We start from the raw sequence: 24,284 nt of genomic DNA, 5'->3' as shown, positions 1-24,284 counted from the left end.
AATGTTCTGCAAAACAAGCAGAAACATTATTAACATCATTGAACAGATTCTGCATTCAAAACAGAAAATCTGTCAAAGAGAAATTACACAGCTCTACCATAATTATGACAATTGTGCACCGTCCACATGCAAGCACTTTTAACTTAAGCCCAGGCATGACAATGATGATATTTTCACACAGAAAAATAAAGTACAACTCCTTAACAACCTTCGGATTTAACATCCCACCCCTTTTTCAGGCATTGCTTTTTCTGTTAATAAAATCTGTAAATGTAGCTCCATTTTAAGACACCCCCTCCCACCCCCATGATTTGTCCAGACTTTCCACAGTCTTAAAAGGAGGGTTTACGCTGTATTTTCAAATTGCTCTCAACTTGAAGTACAAATAGAGATTACAACACAGTGGAACCCCCCATTTAAGACCTCCCAAAATCTGAGAAAATCAGGTCTTCAAATGGAGGGGGTCTTCAAATGGGGGTTAATTTGCAGAGGCTATGAGCAGAAAATCAGGTCTTCAAATGGAGGGGGTCTTCAAATGGGGGTTAATTTGCAGAGGCTATGAGCAGAAAATCAGAAAAGGCAAGGTCGTCAAAGGGAGGAAATTCTTAAATTGGGGGAGATCTTAAACAGGGGGTTCCACTGTAACAAAAACATGAAATGAGATGTCACACCAAACTGACCTTCTCTTCCAAAGAGTTTCTGTGCACTAATGTGACCCTCCTCCTCCTCCTCCTCCTCCTCCTCTTCCACCTCAGGCTCGGGTTCTGCAACAGAACAATTATGACATCAATTATGCACAGTTTCTGTTGATCCACATCTCGTTTGAGGTCTTTTCTTCGCTTTCTCAACATTCACTACAGCAATTCATTATGCACAGTTTCTTTTATTTTTCTACACACTGAAGTTAACTCTTTTATCTTCTTATTAGGTTGTATACCCTAACCCCAACCAGCCTTTAATTTTGTAATCCTATTTTTCTGTTTTATAAGGAAAGCGATTCCCAGAAAACTATGTGATAAAACTTTCATAAATCTTTTCAAGAGAATTCTTTCAGATGGTATCATAAGATGTTTATCTCATCTCGATAAATGTCTTTAATGACGTCTTATCCTGTTTTCTCGCTTCTGATCTGCTCTTCTTCTTCAAATAAAAAAATGCTTTTGTTTTGTTGTCATGAAGAAATGCTTGGCACTAACCAGGTTCATACTGCACTGGGCCGGTCTCCACCAACACATGGGGTGTACTTGACACTTCCGCTGCCTGTGTTTCCACTCTCTGTTGAACAGGGTCTTGGATTTGAACCCGCTTTTTCTTGGCAGGTGGCTCTGGCTGTAAAGGTTAGATAACAGTTATGTTAAAATGTTGGATTGTTATGTGACCGTTTACTATAAAAAAAAAATGGTTAAAAAGATAAAATACAAAATAACAGAGTATACATACTAAAGTGACAAAGACGGCAGAATTATTACATTGAAAGCTGACATGAGGTGTGCAAAACTCATGGGATAAACTGAAGAGATAAATAATATCAAATAATCCATTATGGTCCTGTGACACATTGACGTATGAGCCAGCGTATGCCGACGTATGAAAAATCTGGCGAATACGTTATGGGTAAGTTTTGTATACGTTAAGAACACGCTGAAGTACGCTGGTATACGTCGTCGTACGGCGAGGTCCTCGACAAATTTTGAACATGCACAACATTTCCGGACGTATGCCAGCGTATGGCTCATACGTTCCGCATAAGCGGGCCGTACGTTATAGGTAAGTTATGCGATCGTTGGCACACGTTCACACACGTTACTAATACGTCGACGTACGTCGAGATAATAGTAAACGTACCCAAAACGTATCTCTAACCTATGAGTAACGTGCTTTGAACGTATGTCGAACGTATCTCCAACGCATATTGACGTATGAAGACGTTTTGAACGTGTTCCGGACGACCACAGAACGTACTGAACGTGTTTCTAACTTACAGCTGCCGTACAAAAGCGTATTGGCAGCGTTTATGGGGCATTGGTATATAAAGATGGGGTTCGCAGGTGGAAACCGCCTGTACTCCTCAAGACTCCCTGGTGAGCAGATGTCCATGTAATCCGAGAAATGGAAGATCCGGCAAGGCTGAGACGAGAATACCAACTAGCTGTCCTCCAACATCAGCATGACCTCATCGATTTGACACTGTACCAGGTGCGTGCCAGTAGACGAAGGAGAACAAGAGGTGAACGGGGGAGAAGGAACTGGGTGAGACCATGGATCGGGAGGCGACGGCAGTTTGGCATGTATGACCAGCTAATGGTGGAACTCCGTAACGAGGACCATGCATCCTTCACCAACTTTCTGCGAATATCTCCAGCGATGTTCGACGAGCTGCTGGCCAGAGTGGGTACAAGGATAACCAAGCAGTACACCTTCTACAAGGATCCGCTTGAGCCTGGCATGAAGTTGGACCTAACTTTACGCCACCTTGCCTCTGGGAACAAGTATGCCTCGATGAAGGTCGGATGGAGGGTCTGTAACATTGTGAACACTGTCACCAGGGTCCCTCACATTGTGAACACTGTCACCAGGGTCCCTCACATTGTGAACACTGTCACCAGGGTCTGTAACATTGTGAACACTGTCACCAGGGTCTGTAACATTGTGAACACTGTCACCAGGGTCTGTAACATTGTGAACACTGTCACCAGGGTCTGTAACATTGTGAACACTGTCACCAGGGTCTGTAACATTGTGAACACTGTCACCAGGGTCTGTAACATTGTGAACACTGTCACCAGGGTCTGTAACATTGTGAACACTGTCACCAGGGTCTGTAACATTGTGAACACTGTCACCAGGGTCCCTCACATTGTGAACACTGTCACCAGGGTCTGTAACATTGTGAACACTGTCACCAGGGTCTGTAACATTGTGAACACTGTCACCAGGGTCTGTAACATTGTGAACACTGTCACCAGGGTCTGTAACATTGTGAACACTGTCACCAGGGTCTGTAACATTGTGAACACTGTCACCAGGGTCCCTCACATTGTGAACACTGTCACCAGGGTCTGTAACATTGTGAACACTGTCACCAGGGTCTGTAACATTGTGAACACTGTCACCAGGGTCTGTAACATTGTGAACACTGTCACCAGGGTCTGTAACATTGTGAACACTGTCACCAGGGTCTGTAACATTGTGAACACTGTCACCAGGGTCCCTCACATTGTGAACACTGTCACCAGGGTCTGTAACATTGTGAACACTGTCACCAGGGTCTGTAACATTGTGAACACTGTCACCAGGGTCTGTAACATTGTGAACACTGTCACCAGGGTCTGTAACATTGTGAACACTGTCACCAGGGTCTGTAACATTGTGAACACTGTCACCAGGGTCTGTAACATTGTGAACACTGTCACCAGGGTCTGTAACATTGTGAACACTGTCACCAGGGTCTGTAACATTGTGAACACTGTCACCAGGGTCTGTAACATTGTGAACACTGTCACCAGGGTCCCTCACATTGTGAACACTGTCACCAGGGTCTGTAACATTGTGAACACTGTCACCAGGGTCTGTAACATTGTGAACACTGTCACCAGGGTCTGTAACATTGTGAACACTGTCACCAGGGTCTGTAACATTGTGAACACTGTCACCAGGGTCTGTAACATTGTGAACACTGTCACCAGGGTCCCTCACATTGTGAACACTGTCACCAGGGTCTGTAACATTGTGAACACTGTCACCAGGGTCTGTAACATTGTGAACACTGTCACCAGGGTCTGTAACATTGTGAACACTGTCACCAGGGTCCCTCACATTGTGAACACTGTCACCAGGGTCTGTAACATTGTGAACACTGTCACCAGGGTCCCTCACATTGTGAACACTGTCACCAGGGTCTGTAACATTGTGAACACTGTCACCAGGGTCTGTAACATTGTGAACACTGTCACCAGGGTCTGTAACATTGTGAACACTGTCACCAGGGTCTGTAACATTGTGAACACTGTCACCAGGGTCTGTAACATTGTGAACACTGTCACCAGGGTCTGTAACATTGTGAACACTGTCACCAGGGTCTGTAACATTGTGAACACTGTCACCAGGGTCTGTAACATTGTGAACACTGTCACCAGGGTCTGTAACATTGTGAACACTGTCACCAGGGTCTGTAACATTGTGAACACTGTCACCAGGGTCTGTAACATTGTGAACACTGTCACCAGGGTCCCTCACATTGTGAACACTGTCACCAGGGTCTGTAACATTGTGAACACTGTCACCAGGGTCTGTAACATTGTGAACACTGTCACCAGGGTCTGTAACATTGTGAACACTGTCACCAGGGTCTGTAACATTGTGAACACTGTCACCAGGGTCTGTAACATTGTGAACACTGTCACCAGGGTCCCTCACATTGTGAACACTGTCACCAGGGTCTGTAACATTGTGAACACTGTCACCAGGGTCTGTAACATTGTGAACACTGTCACCAGGGTCTGTAACATTGTGAACACTGTCACCAGGGTCTGTAACATTGTGAACACTGTCACCAGGGTCTGTAACATTGTGAACACTGTCACCAGGGTCCCTCACATTGTGAACACTGTCACCAGGGTCTGTAACATTGTGAACACTGTCACCAGGGTCTGTAACATTGTGAACACTGTCACCAGGGTCTGTAACATTGTGAACACTGTCACCAGGGTCTGTAACATTGTGAACACTGTCACCAGGGTCTGTAACATTGTGAACACTGTCACCAGGGTCTGTAACATTGTGAACACTGTCACCAGGGTCTGTAACATTGTGAACACTGTCACCAGGGTCTGTAACATTGTGAACACTGTCACCAGGGTCTGTAACATTGTGAACACTGTCACCAGGGTCCCTCACATTGTGAACACTGTCACCAGGGTCTGTAACATTGTGAACACTGTCACCAGGGTCTGTAACATTGTGAACACTGTCACCAGGGTCTGTAACATTGTGAACACTGTCACCAGGGTCTGTAACATTGTGAACACTGTCACCAGGGTCTGTAACATTGTGAACACTGTCACCAGGGTCCCTCACATTGTGAACACTGTCACCAGGGTCTGTAACATTGTGAACACTGTCACCAGGGTCTGTAACATTGTGAACACTGTCACCAGGGTCTGTAACATTGTGAACACTGTCACCAGGGTCTGTAACATTGTGAACACTGTCACCAGGGTCTGTAACATTGTGAACACTGTCACCAGGGTCCCTCACATTGTGAACACTGTCACCAGGGTCTGTAACATTGTGAACACTGTCACCAGGGTCTGTAACATTGTGAACACTGTCACCAGGGTCTGTAACATTGTGAACACTGTCACCAGGGTCTGTAACATTGTGAACACTGTCACCAGGGTCTGTAACATTGTGAACACTGTCACCAGGGTCCCTCACATTGTGAACACTGTCACCAGGGTCCCTCACAACACCCAGTCCCTTGTGGTCAGAGATGTCTGTCAAGCCATTATTGACGAATATGTGGATGAGGTGCTGGTCTGCCCAAGTACTCCGGAGAGTTGGCGCGCTGTAGCTGATAAGTTCTTCCAAAGATGGAACTTTCCCAATACATGTGGGGCACTTGATGGGAAGCACGTGGCCTGCCGCTGTCCCCCAAAGAGTGGGAGTCTATACTTCAACTACAAAGGATTCTACTCCATTGTTCTGATGGCGCTTGTAGATGCCGACTACAAATTCATTTGGGCAGATATTAGTGGTACTGGATCAGCATCAGATGCGCAGATATACAACTCCTGTGAGCTGAAGGAATGCGTACCCTAGGTTTTCCTGACCCTGAGCCTCTTCCCAACCACAACGAGGATGTGCCCTACTTCTTCATCGGTGACGATGCCTTCACCCTTTTTTTTAATTTTTTTTTTATAGGCTACGACATGTGATCGTCGGCGATACGCTGCATACGTTATGCATACGTTATGCATACGTTAGACTATCGTTGGACATAAGTTGTGAACGCCGGCAACACGTTAAGCATTCGTTGGTATATGTTATCTATAAGTTACAGTGATGTACATTTTAGTCGGTCTCCGGTCTCTGACCGATCCAATTTCCCCAGGACCTATAGCTTTAACCCCAGCAGGACACAGGTCCGATTAACCTACAGAAGAAGTGGTCAAGGGTCCGATCGTTTTTGACAATGAAGCGGACATGCGGACTGTTCAATTTTCAAGAGGAAAGCTTGTTTCGGTTTTGCCAAGCGAAAGTAAACACTGCGTGAGGAAAGCTGGTTTCGGTTTTGCCAAGCGAAAGTATGCACTGCGTGTGACCAGTTTGTTGAGTGAACGAGGCACCATATGGGATCTGATTCTTTGAATTAATTTATCCTCAAGTTGGATCAAGAAGAAAAAAAGAAAACCGAACCCATATGGTGCCTCGAGTGCATTCATTGGCTCAGCAATAAATCGTTGAGAGAGGATTCAGTGCACAGAACTTGGTGTGTACGGCTCGAAGAAACCGATTGTGTGTCAAAACCCAGGACATGATCCTGAAAGCAAAACTTGAGGGACCCGCAGAACGGTCAGATGCCTACCTGAAAAACATTGTCGACAGATGGGCAGTGAAAAAAAACCGACAACTGTTCAAATAACTTTGAAATGTGATTCAATCCTTTGAGTATCTAGTCATGACAGTCGCGGAAGGTGGAAGAATTTAAACTGAAAAATCTGTTTAAATGCGGTTTTACGAGTCGTGTTTTTGTCCTATTGAAATTGCAATCTCAGGACACTGTGTCCTATTGATTTTCAGTCTTCAGGACAATTGTCCTAAAGGCTGCTAGAAAAATGTACATCACTGAAGTTATCGAAATCTTCTATATACGTTACTATCACAATATGTGTACGTCAAACTCGTTATGAATACGCTATGTATACGCCCAATTCGTTATAAATACGCTATGTATACGCCCAAAATTGAAAAAAACATGGATAGTTCAGCGTACGCCAGCGTTTTAGGGAAAGTTTGATACGTCGGCATACGCTGGCTAATACGTTAAGGTGTGACAGGGCCATTAGCAACATGCAAGGGAAAGGAGTACTCGTGCGTTTTCAAAGTGTAAGAGAAAGGTAACCTCCCTTGACAAACAAAACTGCCATAATCAATATCAGCAAGTTTCAGACCACTACCAAGTAGCTGAGGAGTCATCCTACATCAGATTTAAATGACCTTCAATCAATTCAAATCCCTTCAAAGAGCAGTTAAACATTGTCCAATACGTACTGGACTGTGTTTTCCGCCCACCGCATTCCTATCACAGACAATCATAATAAAATACTTTTTTGATCACTTGGCAACTCTGTGCAAACAAATCTTTCTGGTAGGAAGATTGTTATTCAGTTTTGTGGTGTGTTTTTTTCTATATTTTTACATGGCATCTGATTCAGGACAATCTGGACCAAAAGACACATCAAAATCCACATGCATGGAACACATATGATTCACAACACTACATACTGACCTCGTCTGACAGCAGGCTGGGCTTTTTAAATCTGCAACAAACAAAAACAAAAATATGCTGTCTCAGAAATACAACTTGATTTCAAAACTGATGAGGAATAAACTATGTTAAAATATCGAACACAAAAAGGACAATAATTCAACTTTAAATTGTAATGCACAACTGATGTAAAAACAGTCTTTGTAGTTTTGCTGTTGTTTTTCAATCCCTTTTAGAAGCTGAATAGTTTTTTCCTCCCTGTAAATGAAATTGGTTCTTTAGTCAAAATGTTTTCGCAGATGAATCGGTTTTCTCTCCCCATAGAAAAGTGCCCAAGTTTTGTCATTTACCTGTGCAGAAGTACGGGGTCCGTTTTCAAAATAAAGGGCGCAGACACAGACCATAATAAACCAAACAAAGCTCGCACAAATACTGGTTAGGACAGGTAAGAAGAAATAATGGTAAGGCAATCATTTCCAAACTTTCTGGTATGCTGCTAAGTCCTCTCATTTACCTGTTGATCACTGAGGCTCCGTTTTCAAAATGGATGGCTCAGACACAGAACATAATAAACCAAACAAAACTCAGCAGAAGTAATGGTAATTGGCACTAATAAGGCATTAAATTCAAACTTTCTGGTATGCTGCTAAATCCCCTTATTTACCTGTTGAGCACAGGCTCCGCTTTCAAAATGGACGGTCCAGGTGAAGATACGTTCATCTTCATGCTAGCCTCGCCACCTGCCCTGCTGGCAGCCAGCTGCGACACGGATGTCTGAATGGCCTTGAGGTTGTCCAGCACCTTGTAGTTGATCTTGTTGGACAGCTTCTTCTCCTGGATGACCATGGCCAGGGCTTCTGTGGCCGACGCCGCCTCCACAAAGGCTGTGTTTCGCCGCTTGTATCGCTTTTTCTGTGTGCAAATAATTATGTTGAATATATGAACCTCAAAGGATGTGTTTCGCCGCTTGTATCGCTTTTTCTGTGTGCAAATACGTTCAATATAATAATAATAATAATAATAAGCATAATATTTCTAAAGCACATGTATCCAGGATTTAACCCTGCTCAAAGCGTTGTACAATCATTGAAAGAAAATACAACAACAACATAACGTTATTTACAGTGCAGTCACACATATATCAATGAATAACACATTGCACTATAAAACATTATCACAAACACACGCGCGGACACACACACACGCACTATATAATATACATTGCACAATATAATGAACTTCTTGCCGAAATTGGAAACAGACAGACTTGTAATGTTGTGTCTGCTAAGTTTTTTTACTGTTCACCGTCTCATTATTATTTGTCTGCCTGTATTCTTCAAAGATCCCCAGGTCGACATGCATTAATGTTCTATTGAATGTGTTTTTGTCAGTGATTAAACGTTTTAGGTCTTAAAAGAGGGCAGAGGGGGGGGGGGGGGGGGGTGAGGGGGGCCAATGTCATTGTATGTGTGTATAACCTTGTGGAATTTCACCAGGCTATCTTGAAGTTTTCACATAAATCTTGTTCTTTGAGAAATACATAGTCAACACCTCACACAGTCTTTTTTTTTTTACATTTGCCATCAGGATTATCACTACCACTACATCATTAAGTTCACCACAAAAAAATCTTCATACGTGCCTTTTTCTCTGGTTTTGACCCTTGTTCCAGCTCCTCCTTAATCCGTCTTTCCTCTTTTTCTGCAAAACAAGAAAAAAAATCAGCTGTCAGAAAGGAGCAAAAGGAAACAAAAAAAGTGTGATGAGTCATATATACCACATGACACAACCTTGCCCTCAATCTGCAGTAAGTTCAGTTACAAAAAAATCACGTGATACCATGCTGACGTCTGCATTATATCTCTGTTTAACGTTCAGCAAACCATTCAGAGCAACATATCTTCTGTATTCAAATGTAGGCTTGCCATTTCTCAGACTGTGAATGTGATGTCTATGTCCTCAATGGACATGTACGGTAGTTGAAAGATTCTTCCTTTGTTCCTCACAGCTACTTCTACAAGACAGCCCCGGATGCCACAAATGTGTGGGTTGAGCAGTTTTGTAGGATATTTGTGTTCCACACTCTGAACACCTGGGCTGAGGTGAATGAGGCAAAACTGGGTGCCACCCAAATTGAGATTTGTTATGATTTCAACCAATCAGACCCCGCATCTTGTTCCCAAACAGTTGGGTGGCACCCAGTTTTGTTTCGTGCACCTCTGCCCTGATCAGCAACTTAAACCAACCCTTTCAGGTAAGAAATAAGAGAGGCAGGTTATATGTTACCTTTCTGTGCTTTGAGATAGTCCTCGTTTTCTTTCATCCAGATCTCAGTCTTGAGCTTCACTTCATCCTCTGTCAGCAGCAACTGTAATGGAAACAAGCATCAGTCAAACATAAGATCTTCTTCTTCTTCTGCGTTCATGGGCTGAAATTCCCATGTACACTCGTGTTTTTGCACGAGTGGATTTTTACCTAAGATCTAACAACAACTCTAAAAAAAACAAAAATGACAGTTGGTGAGACAATCATTGTTAACACACAACAACAAAATCATTATTCACTAAGACAAGGACATCACAAAACGAGTGTATCATTTTTGCCTATGGAGGCTTTTTTTTTTACATTAATTATGGATAGGAAGTTGAAAACAGCAGCATAAGTTCAAACCAGAAATTAGTACACTTTCAGGCTTGGTTGGACAATCTAAAAAGTGAACTAGTCCTTTCAATTTCATGGGTTACAAGAAATCCATTCCCTACACACAGAAAAATCAGTCCCTCAAGAATGAGCTCGGGGTCATGAACAGGTAAGTTCTACCACATCTTTGCACAGGTTTCCGCAATAGATCACATTTGATCACGCCATACTCACTGCATCTAGTTCTTCATCATTTATTCCTTCGAGATCTAGCTCTCCGCCTTCTTCTTCCTCACCTGTAAATAAATAAACAAGTGAATGAATAAACATCAATTTGAATAAACTAAGAAATAAGCATATAAATCAACGTATAAATAAATTCAATAAACAAATAAATAGGTAGGCCACAAGCATTCTTGCCTTTTTCTTTTCTTTTTTTATGTGTTCAATAGATTGACAAGGACAAGCTCTAAAGACAAGGCCACATGGATCTGGCAATGACTTCCTCGAGTAACTAAGAATCAACATTTTGATTCTGAATTTTGGAACGTTGGCAGTCTATTTGTTTATTTTTATTTTTACTTGAGTAAGTAAGTTTTTGAGTTTGAGTTCTGTCTGTCTGTCTGTCTGTCTGTCTCTCTCCTCCAAATTTGCTCCACACACACACACACACACACACACACACACACACACACACACACCAACCCAACCACCCACCTACCAACACACCTGCCCACACACGTCTGTCTGTCTGTCTGTCTGTCTGACTGTCTGTCTGTCTGTCTCTGTCTGTCTGTCTGTCTGTCTGTCTCTCTCTCTCTCTCTCTCTCTCCTCAAAATTTGCTCCACAGACACACACCCACACACACACAAACACCCACAAACACACCACATACACCTGCCCACACACACAAACAGTCAATGTCAGGTCTCCAATCCTTACCAGGTTTTTCTGATTCAATAATGCAGTCCTCCACCATACTCTTGATCCCTAGGCTGGCCGTTGTGGGAGCAAGGCTGGGAACTCTCATCCCTTTCTCCATCAGTTCTCTCTCTTCCTTCTTTATGTTTCGAGCACTCTCCTCTGCCCCAGGCTCCGTCACCTGAATGGTGGGTAAAGAGAGGGACTCTCGCTCCGTGTCTGTCATCACGTCTTTTAACGTTTCTTTTTCAAGAAAACTCGTCACAGCTGCCACTTCTGTGCTCTTCGATGTGGACGTGTCCTCCCCTGCCATCTCTGAAAAAAGAGCACACAAAAAGTGCTTTAAAATTGTTATCTTTGTATCCTGTTATCTCCTACACAAGTTCAGTATTCTGAGACACCGGAACAGATCAGTAATTTGAGTAAACTAAGTAAAACAAGTCGCGTAAGGCGAAAATACAATATTTAGTCAAGTAGCTGTCGAACTCACAGAATGAAACTGAACGCAATGCCATTTTTCAGCAAGACCGTATACTCGTAGCATCGTCAGTCCACCGCTCATGGCAAAGGCAGTGAAATTGACAAGAAGAGCGGGGTAGTAGTTGCGCTAAGAAGGATAGCACGCTTTTCTGTACCTCTCTTTGTTTTAACTTTCTGAGCGTGTTTTTAATCCAAACATATCATATCTATGTGTTTTTGGAATCAGGAACCGACAAGGAATAAGATGAAAGTGTTTTTAAATTGATTTGGACAATTTAATTTTGATAATAATTTTTATATATTTAATTTTTAGAGCTTGTTTTTAAACCTAATATAACATATTTATATGTTTTTGGAATCAGCAAATGATGGAGAATAAGATAAACGTAAATTTGGATCGTTTTATAAATTTTTATTTTTTTTTACAATTTTCAGATTTTTAATGACCAAAGTCATTAATTAATTTTTAAGCCACCAAGCTGAAATGCAATACCGAAGTCCGGGCTTCGTCGAAGATTACTTGACCAAAATTTCAACCAATTTGGTTGAAAAATGAGGGCGTGACAGTGCCGCCTCAACTTTCACGAAAAGCCGGATATGACGTCATCAAAGACATTTATCAAAAAAATGAGAAAAACGTTCGGGGATTTCATACCCAGGAACTCTCATGTCAAATTTCATAAAGATCGGTCCAGTAGTTTAGTCTGAATCGCTCTACACACACACACACACGCACACACACACACGCACATACACCACGACCCTCGTTTCGATTCCCCCTCGATGTTAAAATATTTAGTCAAAACTTGACTAAATATAAAAATTACAAGGGTCTTACAAGACAATGAAAATGGAAGAAACAAAGTTGATGCACACATCCAACAAGAGTAAACAAATGTAATCGAGGTTCTTAATTGTTGCAAAATTGTTACTGCAGCACACACACACACACACACACACACACACACACACACACACACACACACACACACACACACACACACACACACACACACACACACACACACACCACATACACTAGAAATCACAAAAATGTACACCCAAAATAACTATAACCAGAAAAAAATCTTACTGGCATAAGCTGCATATATTCCACAAGGTTTCTTGGGCACCAAAGACTTCTCTATCTCCTCCTGTAGAGATTCCACCTCCTGCAGATGGCTGTTCAGCTTAGGGTCTTGCTCTTCCAGCTGTGCTCACAAATGGATAGACATCTTATATAAAGTTAACACACTACAAGAGCACAACAGTGATAAGGATGGAATTTTCCTGCTTCACTGTTCACATCTTTTCATGCACTTCCGTACTTATCTCTCTCATAGGAGAATATTAACATATTTAGCTTTTATTCTGGGTTACTGTTACAGAAAAGTGAAATTAACTTTATAATAAACCCTGTGCTTCTTCAATATCTTATGGTGGACCATTTTCATGTTATTTCCCCACTCTATTTGAGATAGAAGTAACTGTTAAATAATTATATCCATTTATCATCAACCTTTTACACATATTTGTTTCCATATCTATTGGCCTACTGCAATGTTTGAGCAAAATAAAAATAAAAATTTAAATCCGCAATAGTTACTTTGCAATGAGTTTGAAATTGACGGAGTTAATCTCCGTGTCATGGGGGAAAATGGCATAAAGTTTGTACCTGCGCCATCTTTGATCTCTTCTTTCCCTCTGTGAAACACGGCGGGTCCTGGGCCTCCTCCAGGTCAATGTTGTGGAACTCCTCAATGGTCAGCTGACTGCTAGGGGTGTCTTCAAACTCTGTCAGCCTGCACAACGATAAGGATAAGGTAATTTGTATAAACCTGTGAGGTTACCCTCATGGAAATTCGAGCTGCTTTTTCACTGGGGAAAATAAGCTGCTATAGCAGTACGGCGCTACCCTTTTTACATTTAGTCAAGTCTTGACTGAATGTTTTAACATAGACGGGGAATCGAATCAAGGGTGGTGGTGTGTGTGTGTGTACATCATGTATGTGTGTGTGTGTGTGTAGAGTGATTCCAATAAAACTACTGGACCGATCTTCATGAAACTTGACATGAAAGTTCCTTGGTATGATATCCCCAGACATCTTTTTCATTTTTTTGATAAGTATCTTGGATGACATCATATCCGGCTTTTAGTGAAAGTTGAGGCAGCACTGTCACGACCTCATTTTTCAACCAAATTGATTGAAATTTTTGGTCAAGCAATCTTCGACGACCTCCGGACTATGGGATTGCATTTCAGCTATGAAGCTTAAAAATTAGTTAATTAGTTTGCTCATTAAAGTTGTCATAAAAATCGATTTTTCAGAAGCAGATTAAACAAGTCACGTAAGGCGAAATTACTACATTTAGTCAAGCTGTCGAACTCACGGAATGAAACTGAACGCACTGTAGTTTTTCACCAAGACAGTACAGCTTCGTCAATCCCCGCGAGAAGGAAATCGCTCATCTTCCACGTGCAAAACGCAGTGAAATTAACATGCCAGAATAGCGCGGTAGCGTATTGTGCTCAGCAGAAAAACGCGCTTTTCTGTATTCTTGTTAACTTTTGGAGCTTGTTTTGAATACAACCTATCATATCTATATGTTTTTGGAATCGGGAAATGATAAAGAATAAGATTAAATCATTTTTGGATCGATTTCGTAAATTTTTATCGTAAGACTAATTAATCTATTGTCGTTAATTGTGATCACATTTTAAGAGTAAACATGACATATGTATATATTTTTAGATTCAGAATATGATGAAGAATACGATGCAATCAATCTTAAATCTGTTTGCGAAAAATCGATTTTAATGACAACTTTAATGAGCAAACTCATTAATTAATTTGTAAGCCTCCAAGCTGAAATGCAATACCAAAGTCCAGGCTTCGTCGAAGATTACTTGACCAAAATTTCAACCAATTTGGTTGAAAAATTAGAGCGTGACAGTGCCGCCTCAACTTTCACGAAAAGCCGGATATGACGTCATCAAAGCTAATCTATTTATCAAAAAAATGAAAAAAACCGTCTGGAGATACCATACTCAGGATCTCTCATGTGAAGTTTCATGAAGATCGGTCCAGTAGTTTTCTCTGAATCGCTCTACACACACACACACACACACACACACATGTACACACACACACACACACACACACACACACACATACACCACGACCCTCGTGTCTCGATTCCCCCCTCTACATTAAAACATTTAGTCAAAACTTGACTAAATGTAAAAATGATTGCATTGTTCTTCTTCGCCTGAATTCAAAAATATATAGATATGTAGAAAATGTGCTCAGAATGAAAGAAAATAGGTTCAGTAAGTACTACGGTCGCATGCTTCGCGGAGACAAGCGTGACCCACCTCTGTCTTCGGGTATTGTTAGCCGAGATTATCTAAAGGTAGTCTTGCTGATGACTGGCTTCTGGTATTGATCTTTAAAGTTTGATAACGACTGACTAAATGTTTTTATATCGCTTCACGCGACTCATTCTTTTTTGGGGGCCCTGCATGCGTGTATTCATGTTTCCAAGCCCTGAGACTTTCAATATGAACTTGGGATCTTTATCGTGCGCATGCACATAGGGGTGTTCAGACACCGAGGAGAGTCTGCACAAAATTGACACTGGAAAATAAATCCCTCGCCGATCAAGGTATACTGGTTTTAAAGCCAGCACTACTGCTGAGGAAAAAAATAGCCAATGTACACTTAAAAGCCCACTCGCGCTTATGTGTGCACATGGGAGTCACAGCCCATAAACGCAGTAGAAGAAGATATTGGTTCACTTTTGTTTTCCTGTAGATGTTGTTGCTGCTGTTGATTGTGCTTTGGTTGGTGTTTGTTTTTAGCTTGATTTGAGTTTAATGGGTTTTTTCTCGGGGTGGATTTAGGGTATTCTTGCTTTGTTAGCTTTGATGTGAGACGATCATATCCAGAGTGGAGATCTAGGTATACAAACAGCATGAAGGGAAGATGTGCACACACAAAATGGTGGGGTGAGTGAGGAGGGGATGGGGGGGGGGAGTGGTGTGTGCAGAAATCATATCAAATAGCCAATAAGCTCAAGGTATTACCTTTTGCGAACTGTCGACTCGCACACCTTGACAACTTTGATCACTTCTTTGACAGTACGATTGAAGTCGTGCATCCTGGCTGCCACGAGTAGTGCTGAAACACACAACACTGTATGGTCAGTAGTGCTGAAACACACAACACTGTATGGTCAGTAGTGCTGAAACACACAACACTGTACGGTCAGCACATTGATAGACAAACATATGCCTATTACACCTAAATCTACTGCAAACACGGACACACTTTATAATTATTCTCTCTTTTTTTTCCCTCTCTCTCTCACACCTGCAGGGCCAGGCACACACACACACACCCATACACACGCACGCATGCACACACACACACACACACAGACATAAACACACACACACACACTGAGAGAGACTGGGAGAGAGAGAGAGAGAGAGAGAGAGAGAGAGAGAGAGAGAGATATCACTGTAAACCCAGAAAGTACCCCTCAGTTCGTTTATCTTACACACACACATACACACACACACACACACACACACACACACACCGAAGAGTAAATAGTTGTACCTGCACCACATAAGCCTGAGGGTCTTCGCCCTGTGTGTATCCAGTCTCTCTTCATTCTCTGCACCAGTCGCAGAGCTGTTGAACAAACATCTTTGTTCTTGTCTCCAAACTGAAGGCGCCCGGCAAACCGATCAATGTATAAACAAGGATCTGCACACATAAAAATAACACAATGAGCAGCAGGTATTTTAACAGTGAGGTCAGCAATCTGTTTTCCTCTTTCCCATCATCAATTTGCCAGCAATGAGATCATGAATTTGTGAGAAGAAAAAAACCTGAAAGCAATAGGTACCCCCCCCCCCCCCCTTACCCCCCTTATTTGTGTATTAGTGTGTGTCAGTGTGGGGGTTGGTGAGATTGGGTGAGTATTTTTGTATTTGGTCTCTTTATCTTAGTGTACTCAGTATGTTTTTAGAGAACACTTTCTTCTTGTTTGTTTTCAAATTTTTGGAAGACTTACTACCTTACTACTAACCATGTATCTTACTGCATAATAAGAACTTGCAAATGTATGTAAATCCTACAACTAATAACTAGTTTGTTGATACTTGGACAGTGTTACTGTCTGAATAATGAAAAAGCTGCTGGTCAAAATCAAAACAACAAATCTTACAGAAAAGACTGAAAATCAAATGTTACTTCACAAGGCTTTGAAATGCTTGGGGAAAAAAGTATGGTTTTAAAATGTAATATTTAAGATGAGTTAAGAAGAAAACAACCAGAGAGATAAATTAAAGGGAGCAACAGAGAGAGAGAGAGAGAGAGAGAGAGAGAGAGAGAGAGAGAGAGAGAGAGAGAGAGAGAGAGAGAGAGAGAGAGAGAGAGAGAGAGAGAGAATTCGGACATTAGAGTTCAAGGGAGGTAACTTCTACTTTCGTTTTTACTGTCGCAAGGGGGCGCGGCAGCGGGGTGAAGATTTGTGTCGAGACGAAACCACACATCCTCGTCTATCGAAAGACTTTAGATGCTGCCTGGCACTGTTACAGGTAAATACTCTCTTAATGCAGCGTCTAACATGCTTTCCAAGGCAATAGAAAACTGAAACGCAATACTTTCGCTCAAATTAGGGCTTCCGATGGCTCACAAAACAGGAACCAACATCGAGCACTCGCACTCTCTGTCAGTCTGTGCACAGTGGTTGCACTCTTACAAAGATTCGAAGAAGTCAAGCAAAGAAAGTTCTATCGATTACGTTGCGCTAGTGAGAGGGGGCGTGAAGCAGGCAACAAGTAGCTAAGATTGTATCAAACAGATTAGATAACGTCTTGATGGTGAAAATATCGCACTTGTCTTCCATACGTTCTTTGTCAATGTCAGGTCAGTTTGTGGTGACGTGTTGTTATTGTTGGCCCTGCCCCATTAGGCCAAAAAAAAAAAATGCTTTGGTTACGGTTTCCCGACCGACCCTAACTTTTTGGGCCGACCCTAAACTTTTTATTTGGTCCTAAAGCTAAAAATAAAATGAACCAAACACATACATACACAAAAAAAACACACACACACACACAAAAACCCACCGAAAACGACAACACCACGGCACAGAGAAAACATCGATCGCCGGCGAGCAGACAACAACAAGCCCGACAAGGGACACCACTCCGCTTTTTACAACTCCCATATCCAAGGGAAGTCAGTCTCGTGCGTTCGTTCGTTGCGCGAACGTAAAAAGATGTCGTCTGCATTTGCAATCGTATTCGGAAAGTGCGTTCATATCGAACAAACACGACTGATAATTCGGTACTCGAAGAGTGCAACCTTGGTGGACATTTTTCATGATTTTCATCCAACTTTGGACGGCAAACTGTTCGGGATAAAATGTGTTGGGTCGACGAAAATAAGTGCCGAGCCCGAAGACTCTTTCGAACTGGACTTTGGCATGACTCTCGAAAACTGTGTTCACTAGTGGCACTATACAGTTTAAAGGGTATGTCCAGTTTTCTTTTCTTAGCATGAAAAAGTAATTAATATCTGTGGTTCCAAATACACCATATGAAAATACCTCGAATATCCTGCATACACAAATATTTTTATCATTTCAAGAGGGACCAACCAAAAAAAAAAAAAAAAAAAAAAAAAAAAGTTTAATCGACCTACCTACCCTATTTTTTTTGGCCATGAAACCGTAACCAAAGCATTTTTTTTTGTTGGCCTTACACTATGATTGAACTCAGTGGTGGTTTTTTTTAACTCGGTGAACTTACGGCTGACCGGTGTCACGATTTCATCTTTCGCCTGTGTACATATTTCCCCCTCGACATATACTCAAGACTGAAATGTTGTTTCCTGGTAAAATTAAGAAGTGAAATTATTTATGGACGAAAAGCATGTCAGTTTCTTGCATGTGAAGAAAATTGGTGGTAAAATTTAATAGATTTCAACCCCAAAATATATCGAATTCTTCGAAAACGTGTACTGAGTAGTTACGTCCCTTGAGTAAGAAGGAAACATTTTAGGATGAATCAAATTTCTAAGTTAAATAAAACAAATTGGTTGGACAAATTTGGCCCCATGAATGTAAGGTATACAAGGTCGCTCATCAGTACTATCGAAGGGTGTTTTTTTGTTCAGTGTAGAGTTTATACTACGAGGCCGAGAAGCGAAATATCAACACGGCGAAAGATGAAAACGTCACACCGGGTCATACCTAAGACATTAAAATTGGCAATCTAGTGGCTGCTCCGCCTGGCGTCTGGCATTATGGGGTTAGTGCTAGGACTGGTTGGTCCGGTGTCAGAATAATTTGACTGGGTGAGGCATGAAGCCTGTGCTGCGACTTCTGTCTTGTGTGTGACGCATGTTATATGACAAAGCAGCACCACCCTGATATGGCCCTTCTGGTCGGCTGGGCGTTAAGCAAACAAACAAACTTACGGCTCATACCAACAGTTTTCTTTTCTTTCTTCCTGTTTGAAGCAATTTAGGTCCCATTGCAAACAGCTTTCTCCTTTAATACTTTAGTATGACTATGAGAAACTCCAGTTGAAATTTTATGATACCTAGCTATCTACAGTTGAAAGTGTTTACTCTGCGAAAGACTTGTAAATCACCGAGTGAAAAACATGCCACTGCCAGTTCTTGGGAATTTGTGCCAGTACTGCCACTACCAGTTTTTGGCGATTTGAACACCTTTTTAATTTTTTATTAGGGCTATTGCGTTAACAGTGAAACTTCAGATACAACCACTGCATAGCTGAAAGTTTGTTCTATGGTCATGCTCACACTCACAGGCTGTGAATGAATGCCACTTTTGATGATCACCTTTTCCATGTCTTAAAGTAGCTAGGGCATAGTATTGACTTGATTAAGAGATCAACCATGGCTTTTTTCTGAATGTGTGTGTTACATGTGTTTAAATTGTTCTATTAAACAAGTAACAACTGTTTGGGCTTACAAAACTGTTGAACTAACGCTTCAAAGTAGTGGAATCACTTCACCTAAAGGCTATCTTAGATCCACAGAGATTAATTTCCATGCTAGAAGTTGGTAATTCCTCTTTTCTGTACTGCATTCCCGTGGTGAATCATCCTCTCTTTACACAATGCACTGAGAAACAAAGGGATTTAAGGGCTCTAAATTTATATGCATATGACCTGCAATAGAGTACCTGTCACCTGAGAGAATAACGATCATTAAAATGAACAAGCAACTTTCATCCTGATCTTTTTACACACCCCTTTCGAGTTTAAAGTCCTCAATTGTTTGTGTATTCTCAAACTGTCTGCCAACAGATCTAGCATGATGGCAGCTGTCACCAAGTCCTGCCTCCCTCGGCAGAAGGAGGAGGAGGACATCAACCAGGAGGTGCCGCAGAACTACGTCGTGCCCGTTTTCTCCCCTTCAAAATCCTCCTCCTCTACCACCACAACCATCCAGCCGCACATCGTTGACAACAGGGCAATCCCTATCTCCTGGCAGCCAGCAGGTGCTGTTGCCGTCAACCAGGCAACGTCCTCCCGACCTAGTCCTCCCTCCCAATCCTCCCAGCAGCTCCCCACAGCACAGGCGACGGAAGAGCAAAACTGGCAGGCCAATCAGTCGTGCGTGCGCGACCGGAACGCCGCCATGTTCAACAACCCCCTCATGTCAGATGTGACGTTTCGCGTGGGCGCAGAAGGAAACGTGAAGAAGTTTCCGGCCCACAAGTACGTTTTGGCCACTGGTAGCTCTGTGTTCTTTGCCATGTTCTTCGGAGGCCTGGCTGATGAGATGAAAGAAGTCGAGATCCCAGACGTAGAGCCTGTCGCTTTCCAGAATCTCCTCAGGTGAAGAATTATTCTCTTGGTTTTTTTGTTGTTGATATGTTTATTTCTTGTTACATTCCTTTATTCTGTAATTCTCTTTCAAATGTGTCTGCATTGTGTATCATACAGTATGAGAGACCTTGAATTGATCTTCACTTTAACAATATGTACAAATGTGATGAAATAGTTACAATCATTGACTTAATAAAGAAGTCCAAAGTTGTGTTTCTTGGCAGAAATGCTAGGTAGGGGCAGTGCCATAATTTATTAATTAAAACAGTGGAACACAGAATTTACAGTCTCCTTTGTCTCTATTCACAGGTATCTCTACACTGATGAGATCCAGCTGGAAGCAGACAACGTCCTGGCAACCCTGTACGTGGCAAAGAAGTACATTGTGTCGCACTTGGCTCAGGCCTGTGTCAACTACCTGGAGACCAGTCTCAGCGCTCGCAACGCCTGCGTCCTGCTCAGCCAGGGTCGACTGTTTGAGGAGCTGCACCTCATGCAGAGGTGCTGGGAGGTGATCGACGCGCAGGCCGAAGAGGCGCTGAGGTCCGAGGGATTCGCTGACATCGACCACAAAACTCTCGAGACCATACTGAGCAGGGAGACCCTCAACGCCAGGGAAGCATCCGTCTTTATGGCGGTTATGCGCTGGGCTGAGGCGGAGTGCCGGCGGCAGGATTTGGAAGTGATGGCAGAAAACAAACGACAGGTAAGTTAGGATTCAGTGAAGGTTGTATGGTTGCTGCAGTACAAGTTTCTTCTTTTTCTTTCTCCTGGTTGCTGCAGTACAACTCCAGTTCTCGGCCAGCCTCTCTCTCGTTTAACACAGACATTCTTTTGGGTAGAAAGTATGAACATGTTAAGGGAGGTTGGTGCAACTTGAACAGCGAAGATTTAGTACCAGAGCCAGTACAAGAACTCTTGCATAGTGTCCATGTAGGGCCAACAAAAAACCATAACAGTCAATCATTTGATAGCTTAAGTGGGGCGGGGATGTAGCTCAGTCGGTAGCGCGCTGGATTTGTATCCAGTTGGCCGCTGTCAGCGTGAGTTCGTCCCCACGTTCGGCGAGAGATTTATTTCTCAGAGTCAACTTTGTGTGCAGACTCTCCTCGGTGTCCGAACACCCCCGTGTGTACACGCAAGCACAAGACCAAGTGCGCACGAAAAAGATCCTGTAATCCATGTCAGAGTTCGGTGGGTTATAGAAACACAAAAATACCCAGCATGCTTCCTCCGAAAACGGCGTATGGCTGCCTAAATGGCGGGGTAAAAAACGGTCATACACGTAAAATTCCACTCAAAAAACACGAGTGTACATGGGAGTTTCAGCCCACGAACGCAGAAGAAGAAGAAGAAGAAGATAGCTTAAGTTATAGGAGTAGGTAGTTTCTACAATTTAGATTTCAAATGATTCAAGATTGATTAAGTCTTAAGATTATTTTTCAAACCCATGCTCAGAATCAAACAGGTGTCTGAGACAGAAATCTCTTGTATCACCCCTTCTTTGTAGCTCTGCCAAAAGAAAGACGTAAAATTCGAATTCACTCCATTATTACTGGTTTTTCCACATGACGCCTGATCATTTCACCTACCCAGTGACTTGATGGTAGGGTTTTGATGGTCAGGAACACTCCTTTCAACAGACACTTTTGATAATTATTTGTTTGTGTGTGCAGGTATTGGGTCCAAGTCTGTACCTGGTGCGTATGCCAGCAATGAACCTGGAGGAGTTCGCCAACGGTCCGGCCCAGTCGGGAATGCTGACCGCTCAAGAGACCACCGACATCTTCCTCCACTTCACAGCAAACAACAAACCTGAGCTCAAGTTCGAATGCAAGCATCGTAAAGGTCTCATCCAGTACTGTGTTCACCGCTTCCAGTCTTCCGCCTATCGCAGCAATCAGTGGCGCTATCGGGGCCGCTGCGACAGCATCCAGTTTTCCGTTGACAAACGCACCTTCATTGTGGGTTTTGGGCTGTACGGTTCCAGCAACGGAGCCGCGGAGTATCTCGTCAGAATAGAACTGAAGAAAAACGGGGTGCTGCTCAGCCAGAATTTAACAACGTTTAAATCAGATGGATCCAGCAACACTTTCCCTGTGCTGTTTGACAACCCTGTGCAAATAGAAGCAGAGACATTCTACACGGCCAGTGCGGTACTGGACGGGACTGAGCTCAGCTACTTTGGACAGGAGGGGTTAGCAGAGGTGCAGTGTGGCAAGGTGACCTTCCAGTTTCAGTGTTCGTCAGACAGTACAAATGGCACAGGGGTCCAGGGAGGGCAGATACCAGAGTTGCTTTTCTTTTGTTGAAACCTACGCACTTAGTAGTTACTAGAATGTGAGATTGTGACTGTATTCAGAACCATAGAATGTGACAGTATTCAATCAGTGATCTTCCAGTTTTAGTGTTCGTCCGACAGTACAAATGGCACAGGGGTCCAGGGCGGGCAGATACCAGAGTTGCTTTTCTTTTGCTGAAACCTACGCACTTGGTCACTAGAATGTGACTGTATTCAGAACTGTAGAATGTGACAGTATTCAATCAGTATGACTGGCCCTGAACTCTCTCTGGGAAAACCTTTTCCAAAAACTGTAGTAACCCTGTGTAGCGCAATGACAAGTCTCAAAATCTGTTAGTTGTACATGCCTACCCATGAACAGTGTGTGACTTTGACAAGATGTGGGGGAAGTGAATGTGGTTATGAGTATGCACGCAACGGCCGGTATGGTATCTACAGATACAGTGCGTGAACTGCAAATTCTGTGACCAGTTTCATTGTAAGAATGTTATTCATGTACATAATTTATTAATTATGTTTTAATCATAGCGTTGGAAAACCTTAACTCTGTCTCTTGGGTGATGTAGTAGAAGTACCAGGTACTGTGAACTACTGAACAAATACTGTAAGGTAGAGGCAGTTTTGTGTGTACAACTACATGTATCAACAGTTTTGCACAGTGATGGCGCTAGTACTTTTTTTCGAACGGTACGCAAACTTTAATGAAGCAAACAGTCCAGAAAAGAACGGTAGGCTGGTCATTGGAACCAGTTCCAGTCCAACTCAGAGTACTGGTTTTATAGTTTTGCCAGCTAAAAAAAAAAAAGGTAGTTCTACAAATTAACCGGTAGGTCATACCGGCAGCCAATTTTGTTCCGGTAGTTTCTCGTTTCAACCGGTAAATTACCGGTTAACGCCAATACTGTTGCATGTTTAACACTACAATGTAATGACTAAATTAGTAAATAGAGGGAGAGACGAAATGAGTGTAACAATAGCTTTAAGTAACAACAGTCTCTGAAATCCGAAACATACTCCTAACCATGTATCAAACAGTATTAGGCCAAACAAAATAATAGGTGTGGTTACGGTAACATAACCAAAAAAAATAGGGTAGGAAGGTAGGCAATCACCTTTTTTTTAAACTTTTTTTTTCTAATGTGTACAAATTAAACCTACTTGACAGGGAGTGTGCGACTCGAGCGCTTTCGCTTTCATTGCGTTTTCTGCACTCGTTTTCTTGGGGTTTTTGTTTTGTTTTTTTTGTTTGACAAATGTAATAAAAAGTTATAGGGTCGGCCCCTAAAAATAGGGTAGGTCGGGTTACCGTAACCACACCTATTTTTTTTTTAGGCCTTATCACTTTTATGTAGTGTACAAATCGTCACTTTATTTTCATTATTGTTTGTCCGTCCAGTTCAAAGTTCCCTAGATTTGCATACTGGTGAATGTTTTGTTCTGTCTATCAATAAATGTTCGAATAACTAGCCTTTCTTGTATTTTGACTCTTATTAAGTCTTAATCAGTTAATGTACATTCAAATTTACTGTCTAGTCTCAGTTTTTAGTCTAGAGAATCAAAATGAAAAACCTAA

The 24,284-nt window shown here is 42.3% G+C and overlaps 2 protein-coding genes across 2 annotated transcripts in view; one reads left to right on the top strand and one right to left on the bottom strand.

The window, feature by feature from the left end:
* LOC138952364 (transcription factor IIIB 90 kDa subunit-like) overlaps positions 1 to 24,284 on the bottom strand; it is a 40,590-nt gene that overhangs the window by 3,911 nt on the left and 12,395 nt on the right. The window contains exons 6-17 of the mRNA XM_070324022.1: positions 16,157 to 16,306; positions 15,619 to 15,712; positions 13,207 to 13,333; positions 12,625 to 12,742; positions 11,073 to 11,366; positions 10,364 to 10,425; positions 9,776 to 9,857; positions 9,132 to 9,190; positions 8,154 to 8,401; positions 7,511 to 7,541; positions 1,197 to 1,329; positions 681 to 764 (exon numbers count right to left, since the gene is read on the bottom strand). Coding sequence (XP_070180123.1) covers positions 681 to 764; positions 1,197 to 1,329; positions 7,511 to 7,541; positions 8,154 to 8,401; positions 9,132 to 9,190; positions 9,776 to 9,857; positions 10,364 to 10,425; positions 11,073 to 11,366; positions 12,625 to 12,742; positions 13,207 to 13,333; positions 15,619 to 15,712; positions 16,157 to 16,306 — 1,482 coding nt within the window. The remainder of the gene's footprint in view (positions 1 to 680; positions 765 to 1,196; positions 1,330 to 7,510; positions 7,542 to 8,153; positions 8,402 to 9,131; positions 9,191 to 9,775; positions 9,858 to 10,363; positions 10,426 to 11,072; positions 11,367 to 12,624; positions 12,743 to 13,206; positions 13,334 to 15,618; positions 15,713 to 16,156; positions 16,307 to 24,284) is intronic.
* On the top strand, positions 17,000 to 24,179 carry LOC138952363 (BTB/POZ domain-containing protein 6-B-like). The gene is made up of 4 exons (XM_070324020.1): positions 17,000 to 17,142; positions 19,885 to 20,418; positions 20,719 to 21,115; positions 22,086 to 24,179. Exons 2-4 carry the CDS (start codon positions 19,892 to 19,894, stop codon positions 22,719 to 22,721), a joined length of 1,560 nt encoding a protein of 519 aa, XP_070180121.1. The 5' UTR covers positions 17,000 to 17,142; positions 19,885 to 19,891; the 3' UTR covers positions 22,722 to 24,179.

The sequence above is a fragment of the Littorina saxatilis genome, linkage group LG17, assembly GCF_037325665.1.
Source record: "Littorina saxatilis isolate snail1 linkage group LG17, US_GU_Lsax_2.0, whole genome shotgun sequence".
NCBI lineage: Eukaryota > Metazoa > Mollusca > Gastropoda > Littorinimorpha > Littorinidae > Littorina > Littorina saxatilis.
This window is presented reverse-complemented; position numbering and strand designations above follow the sequence as displayed.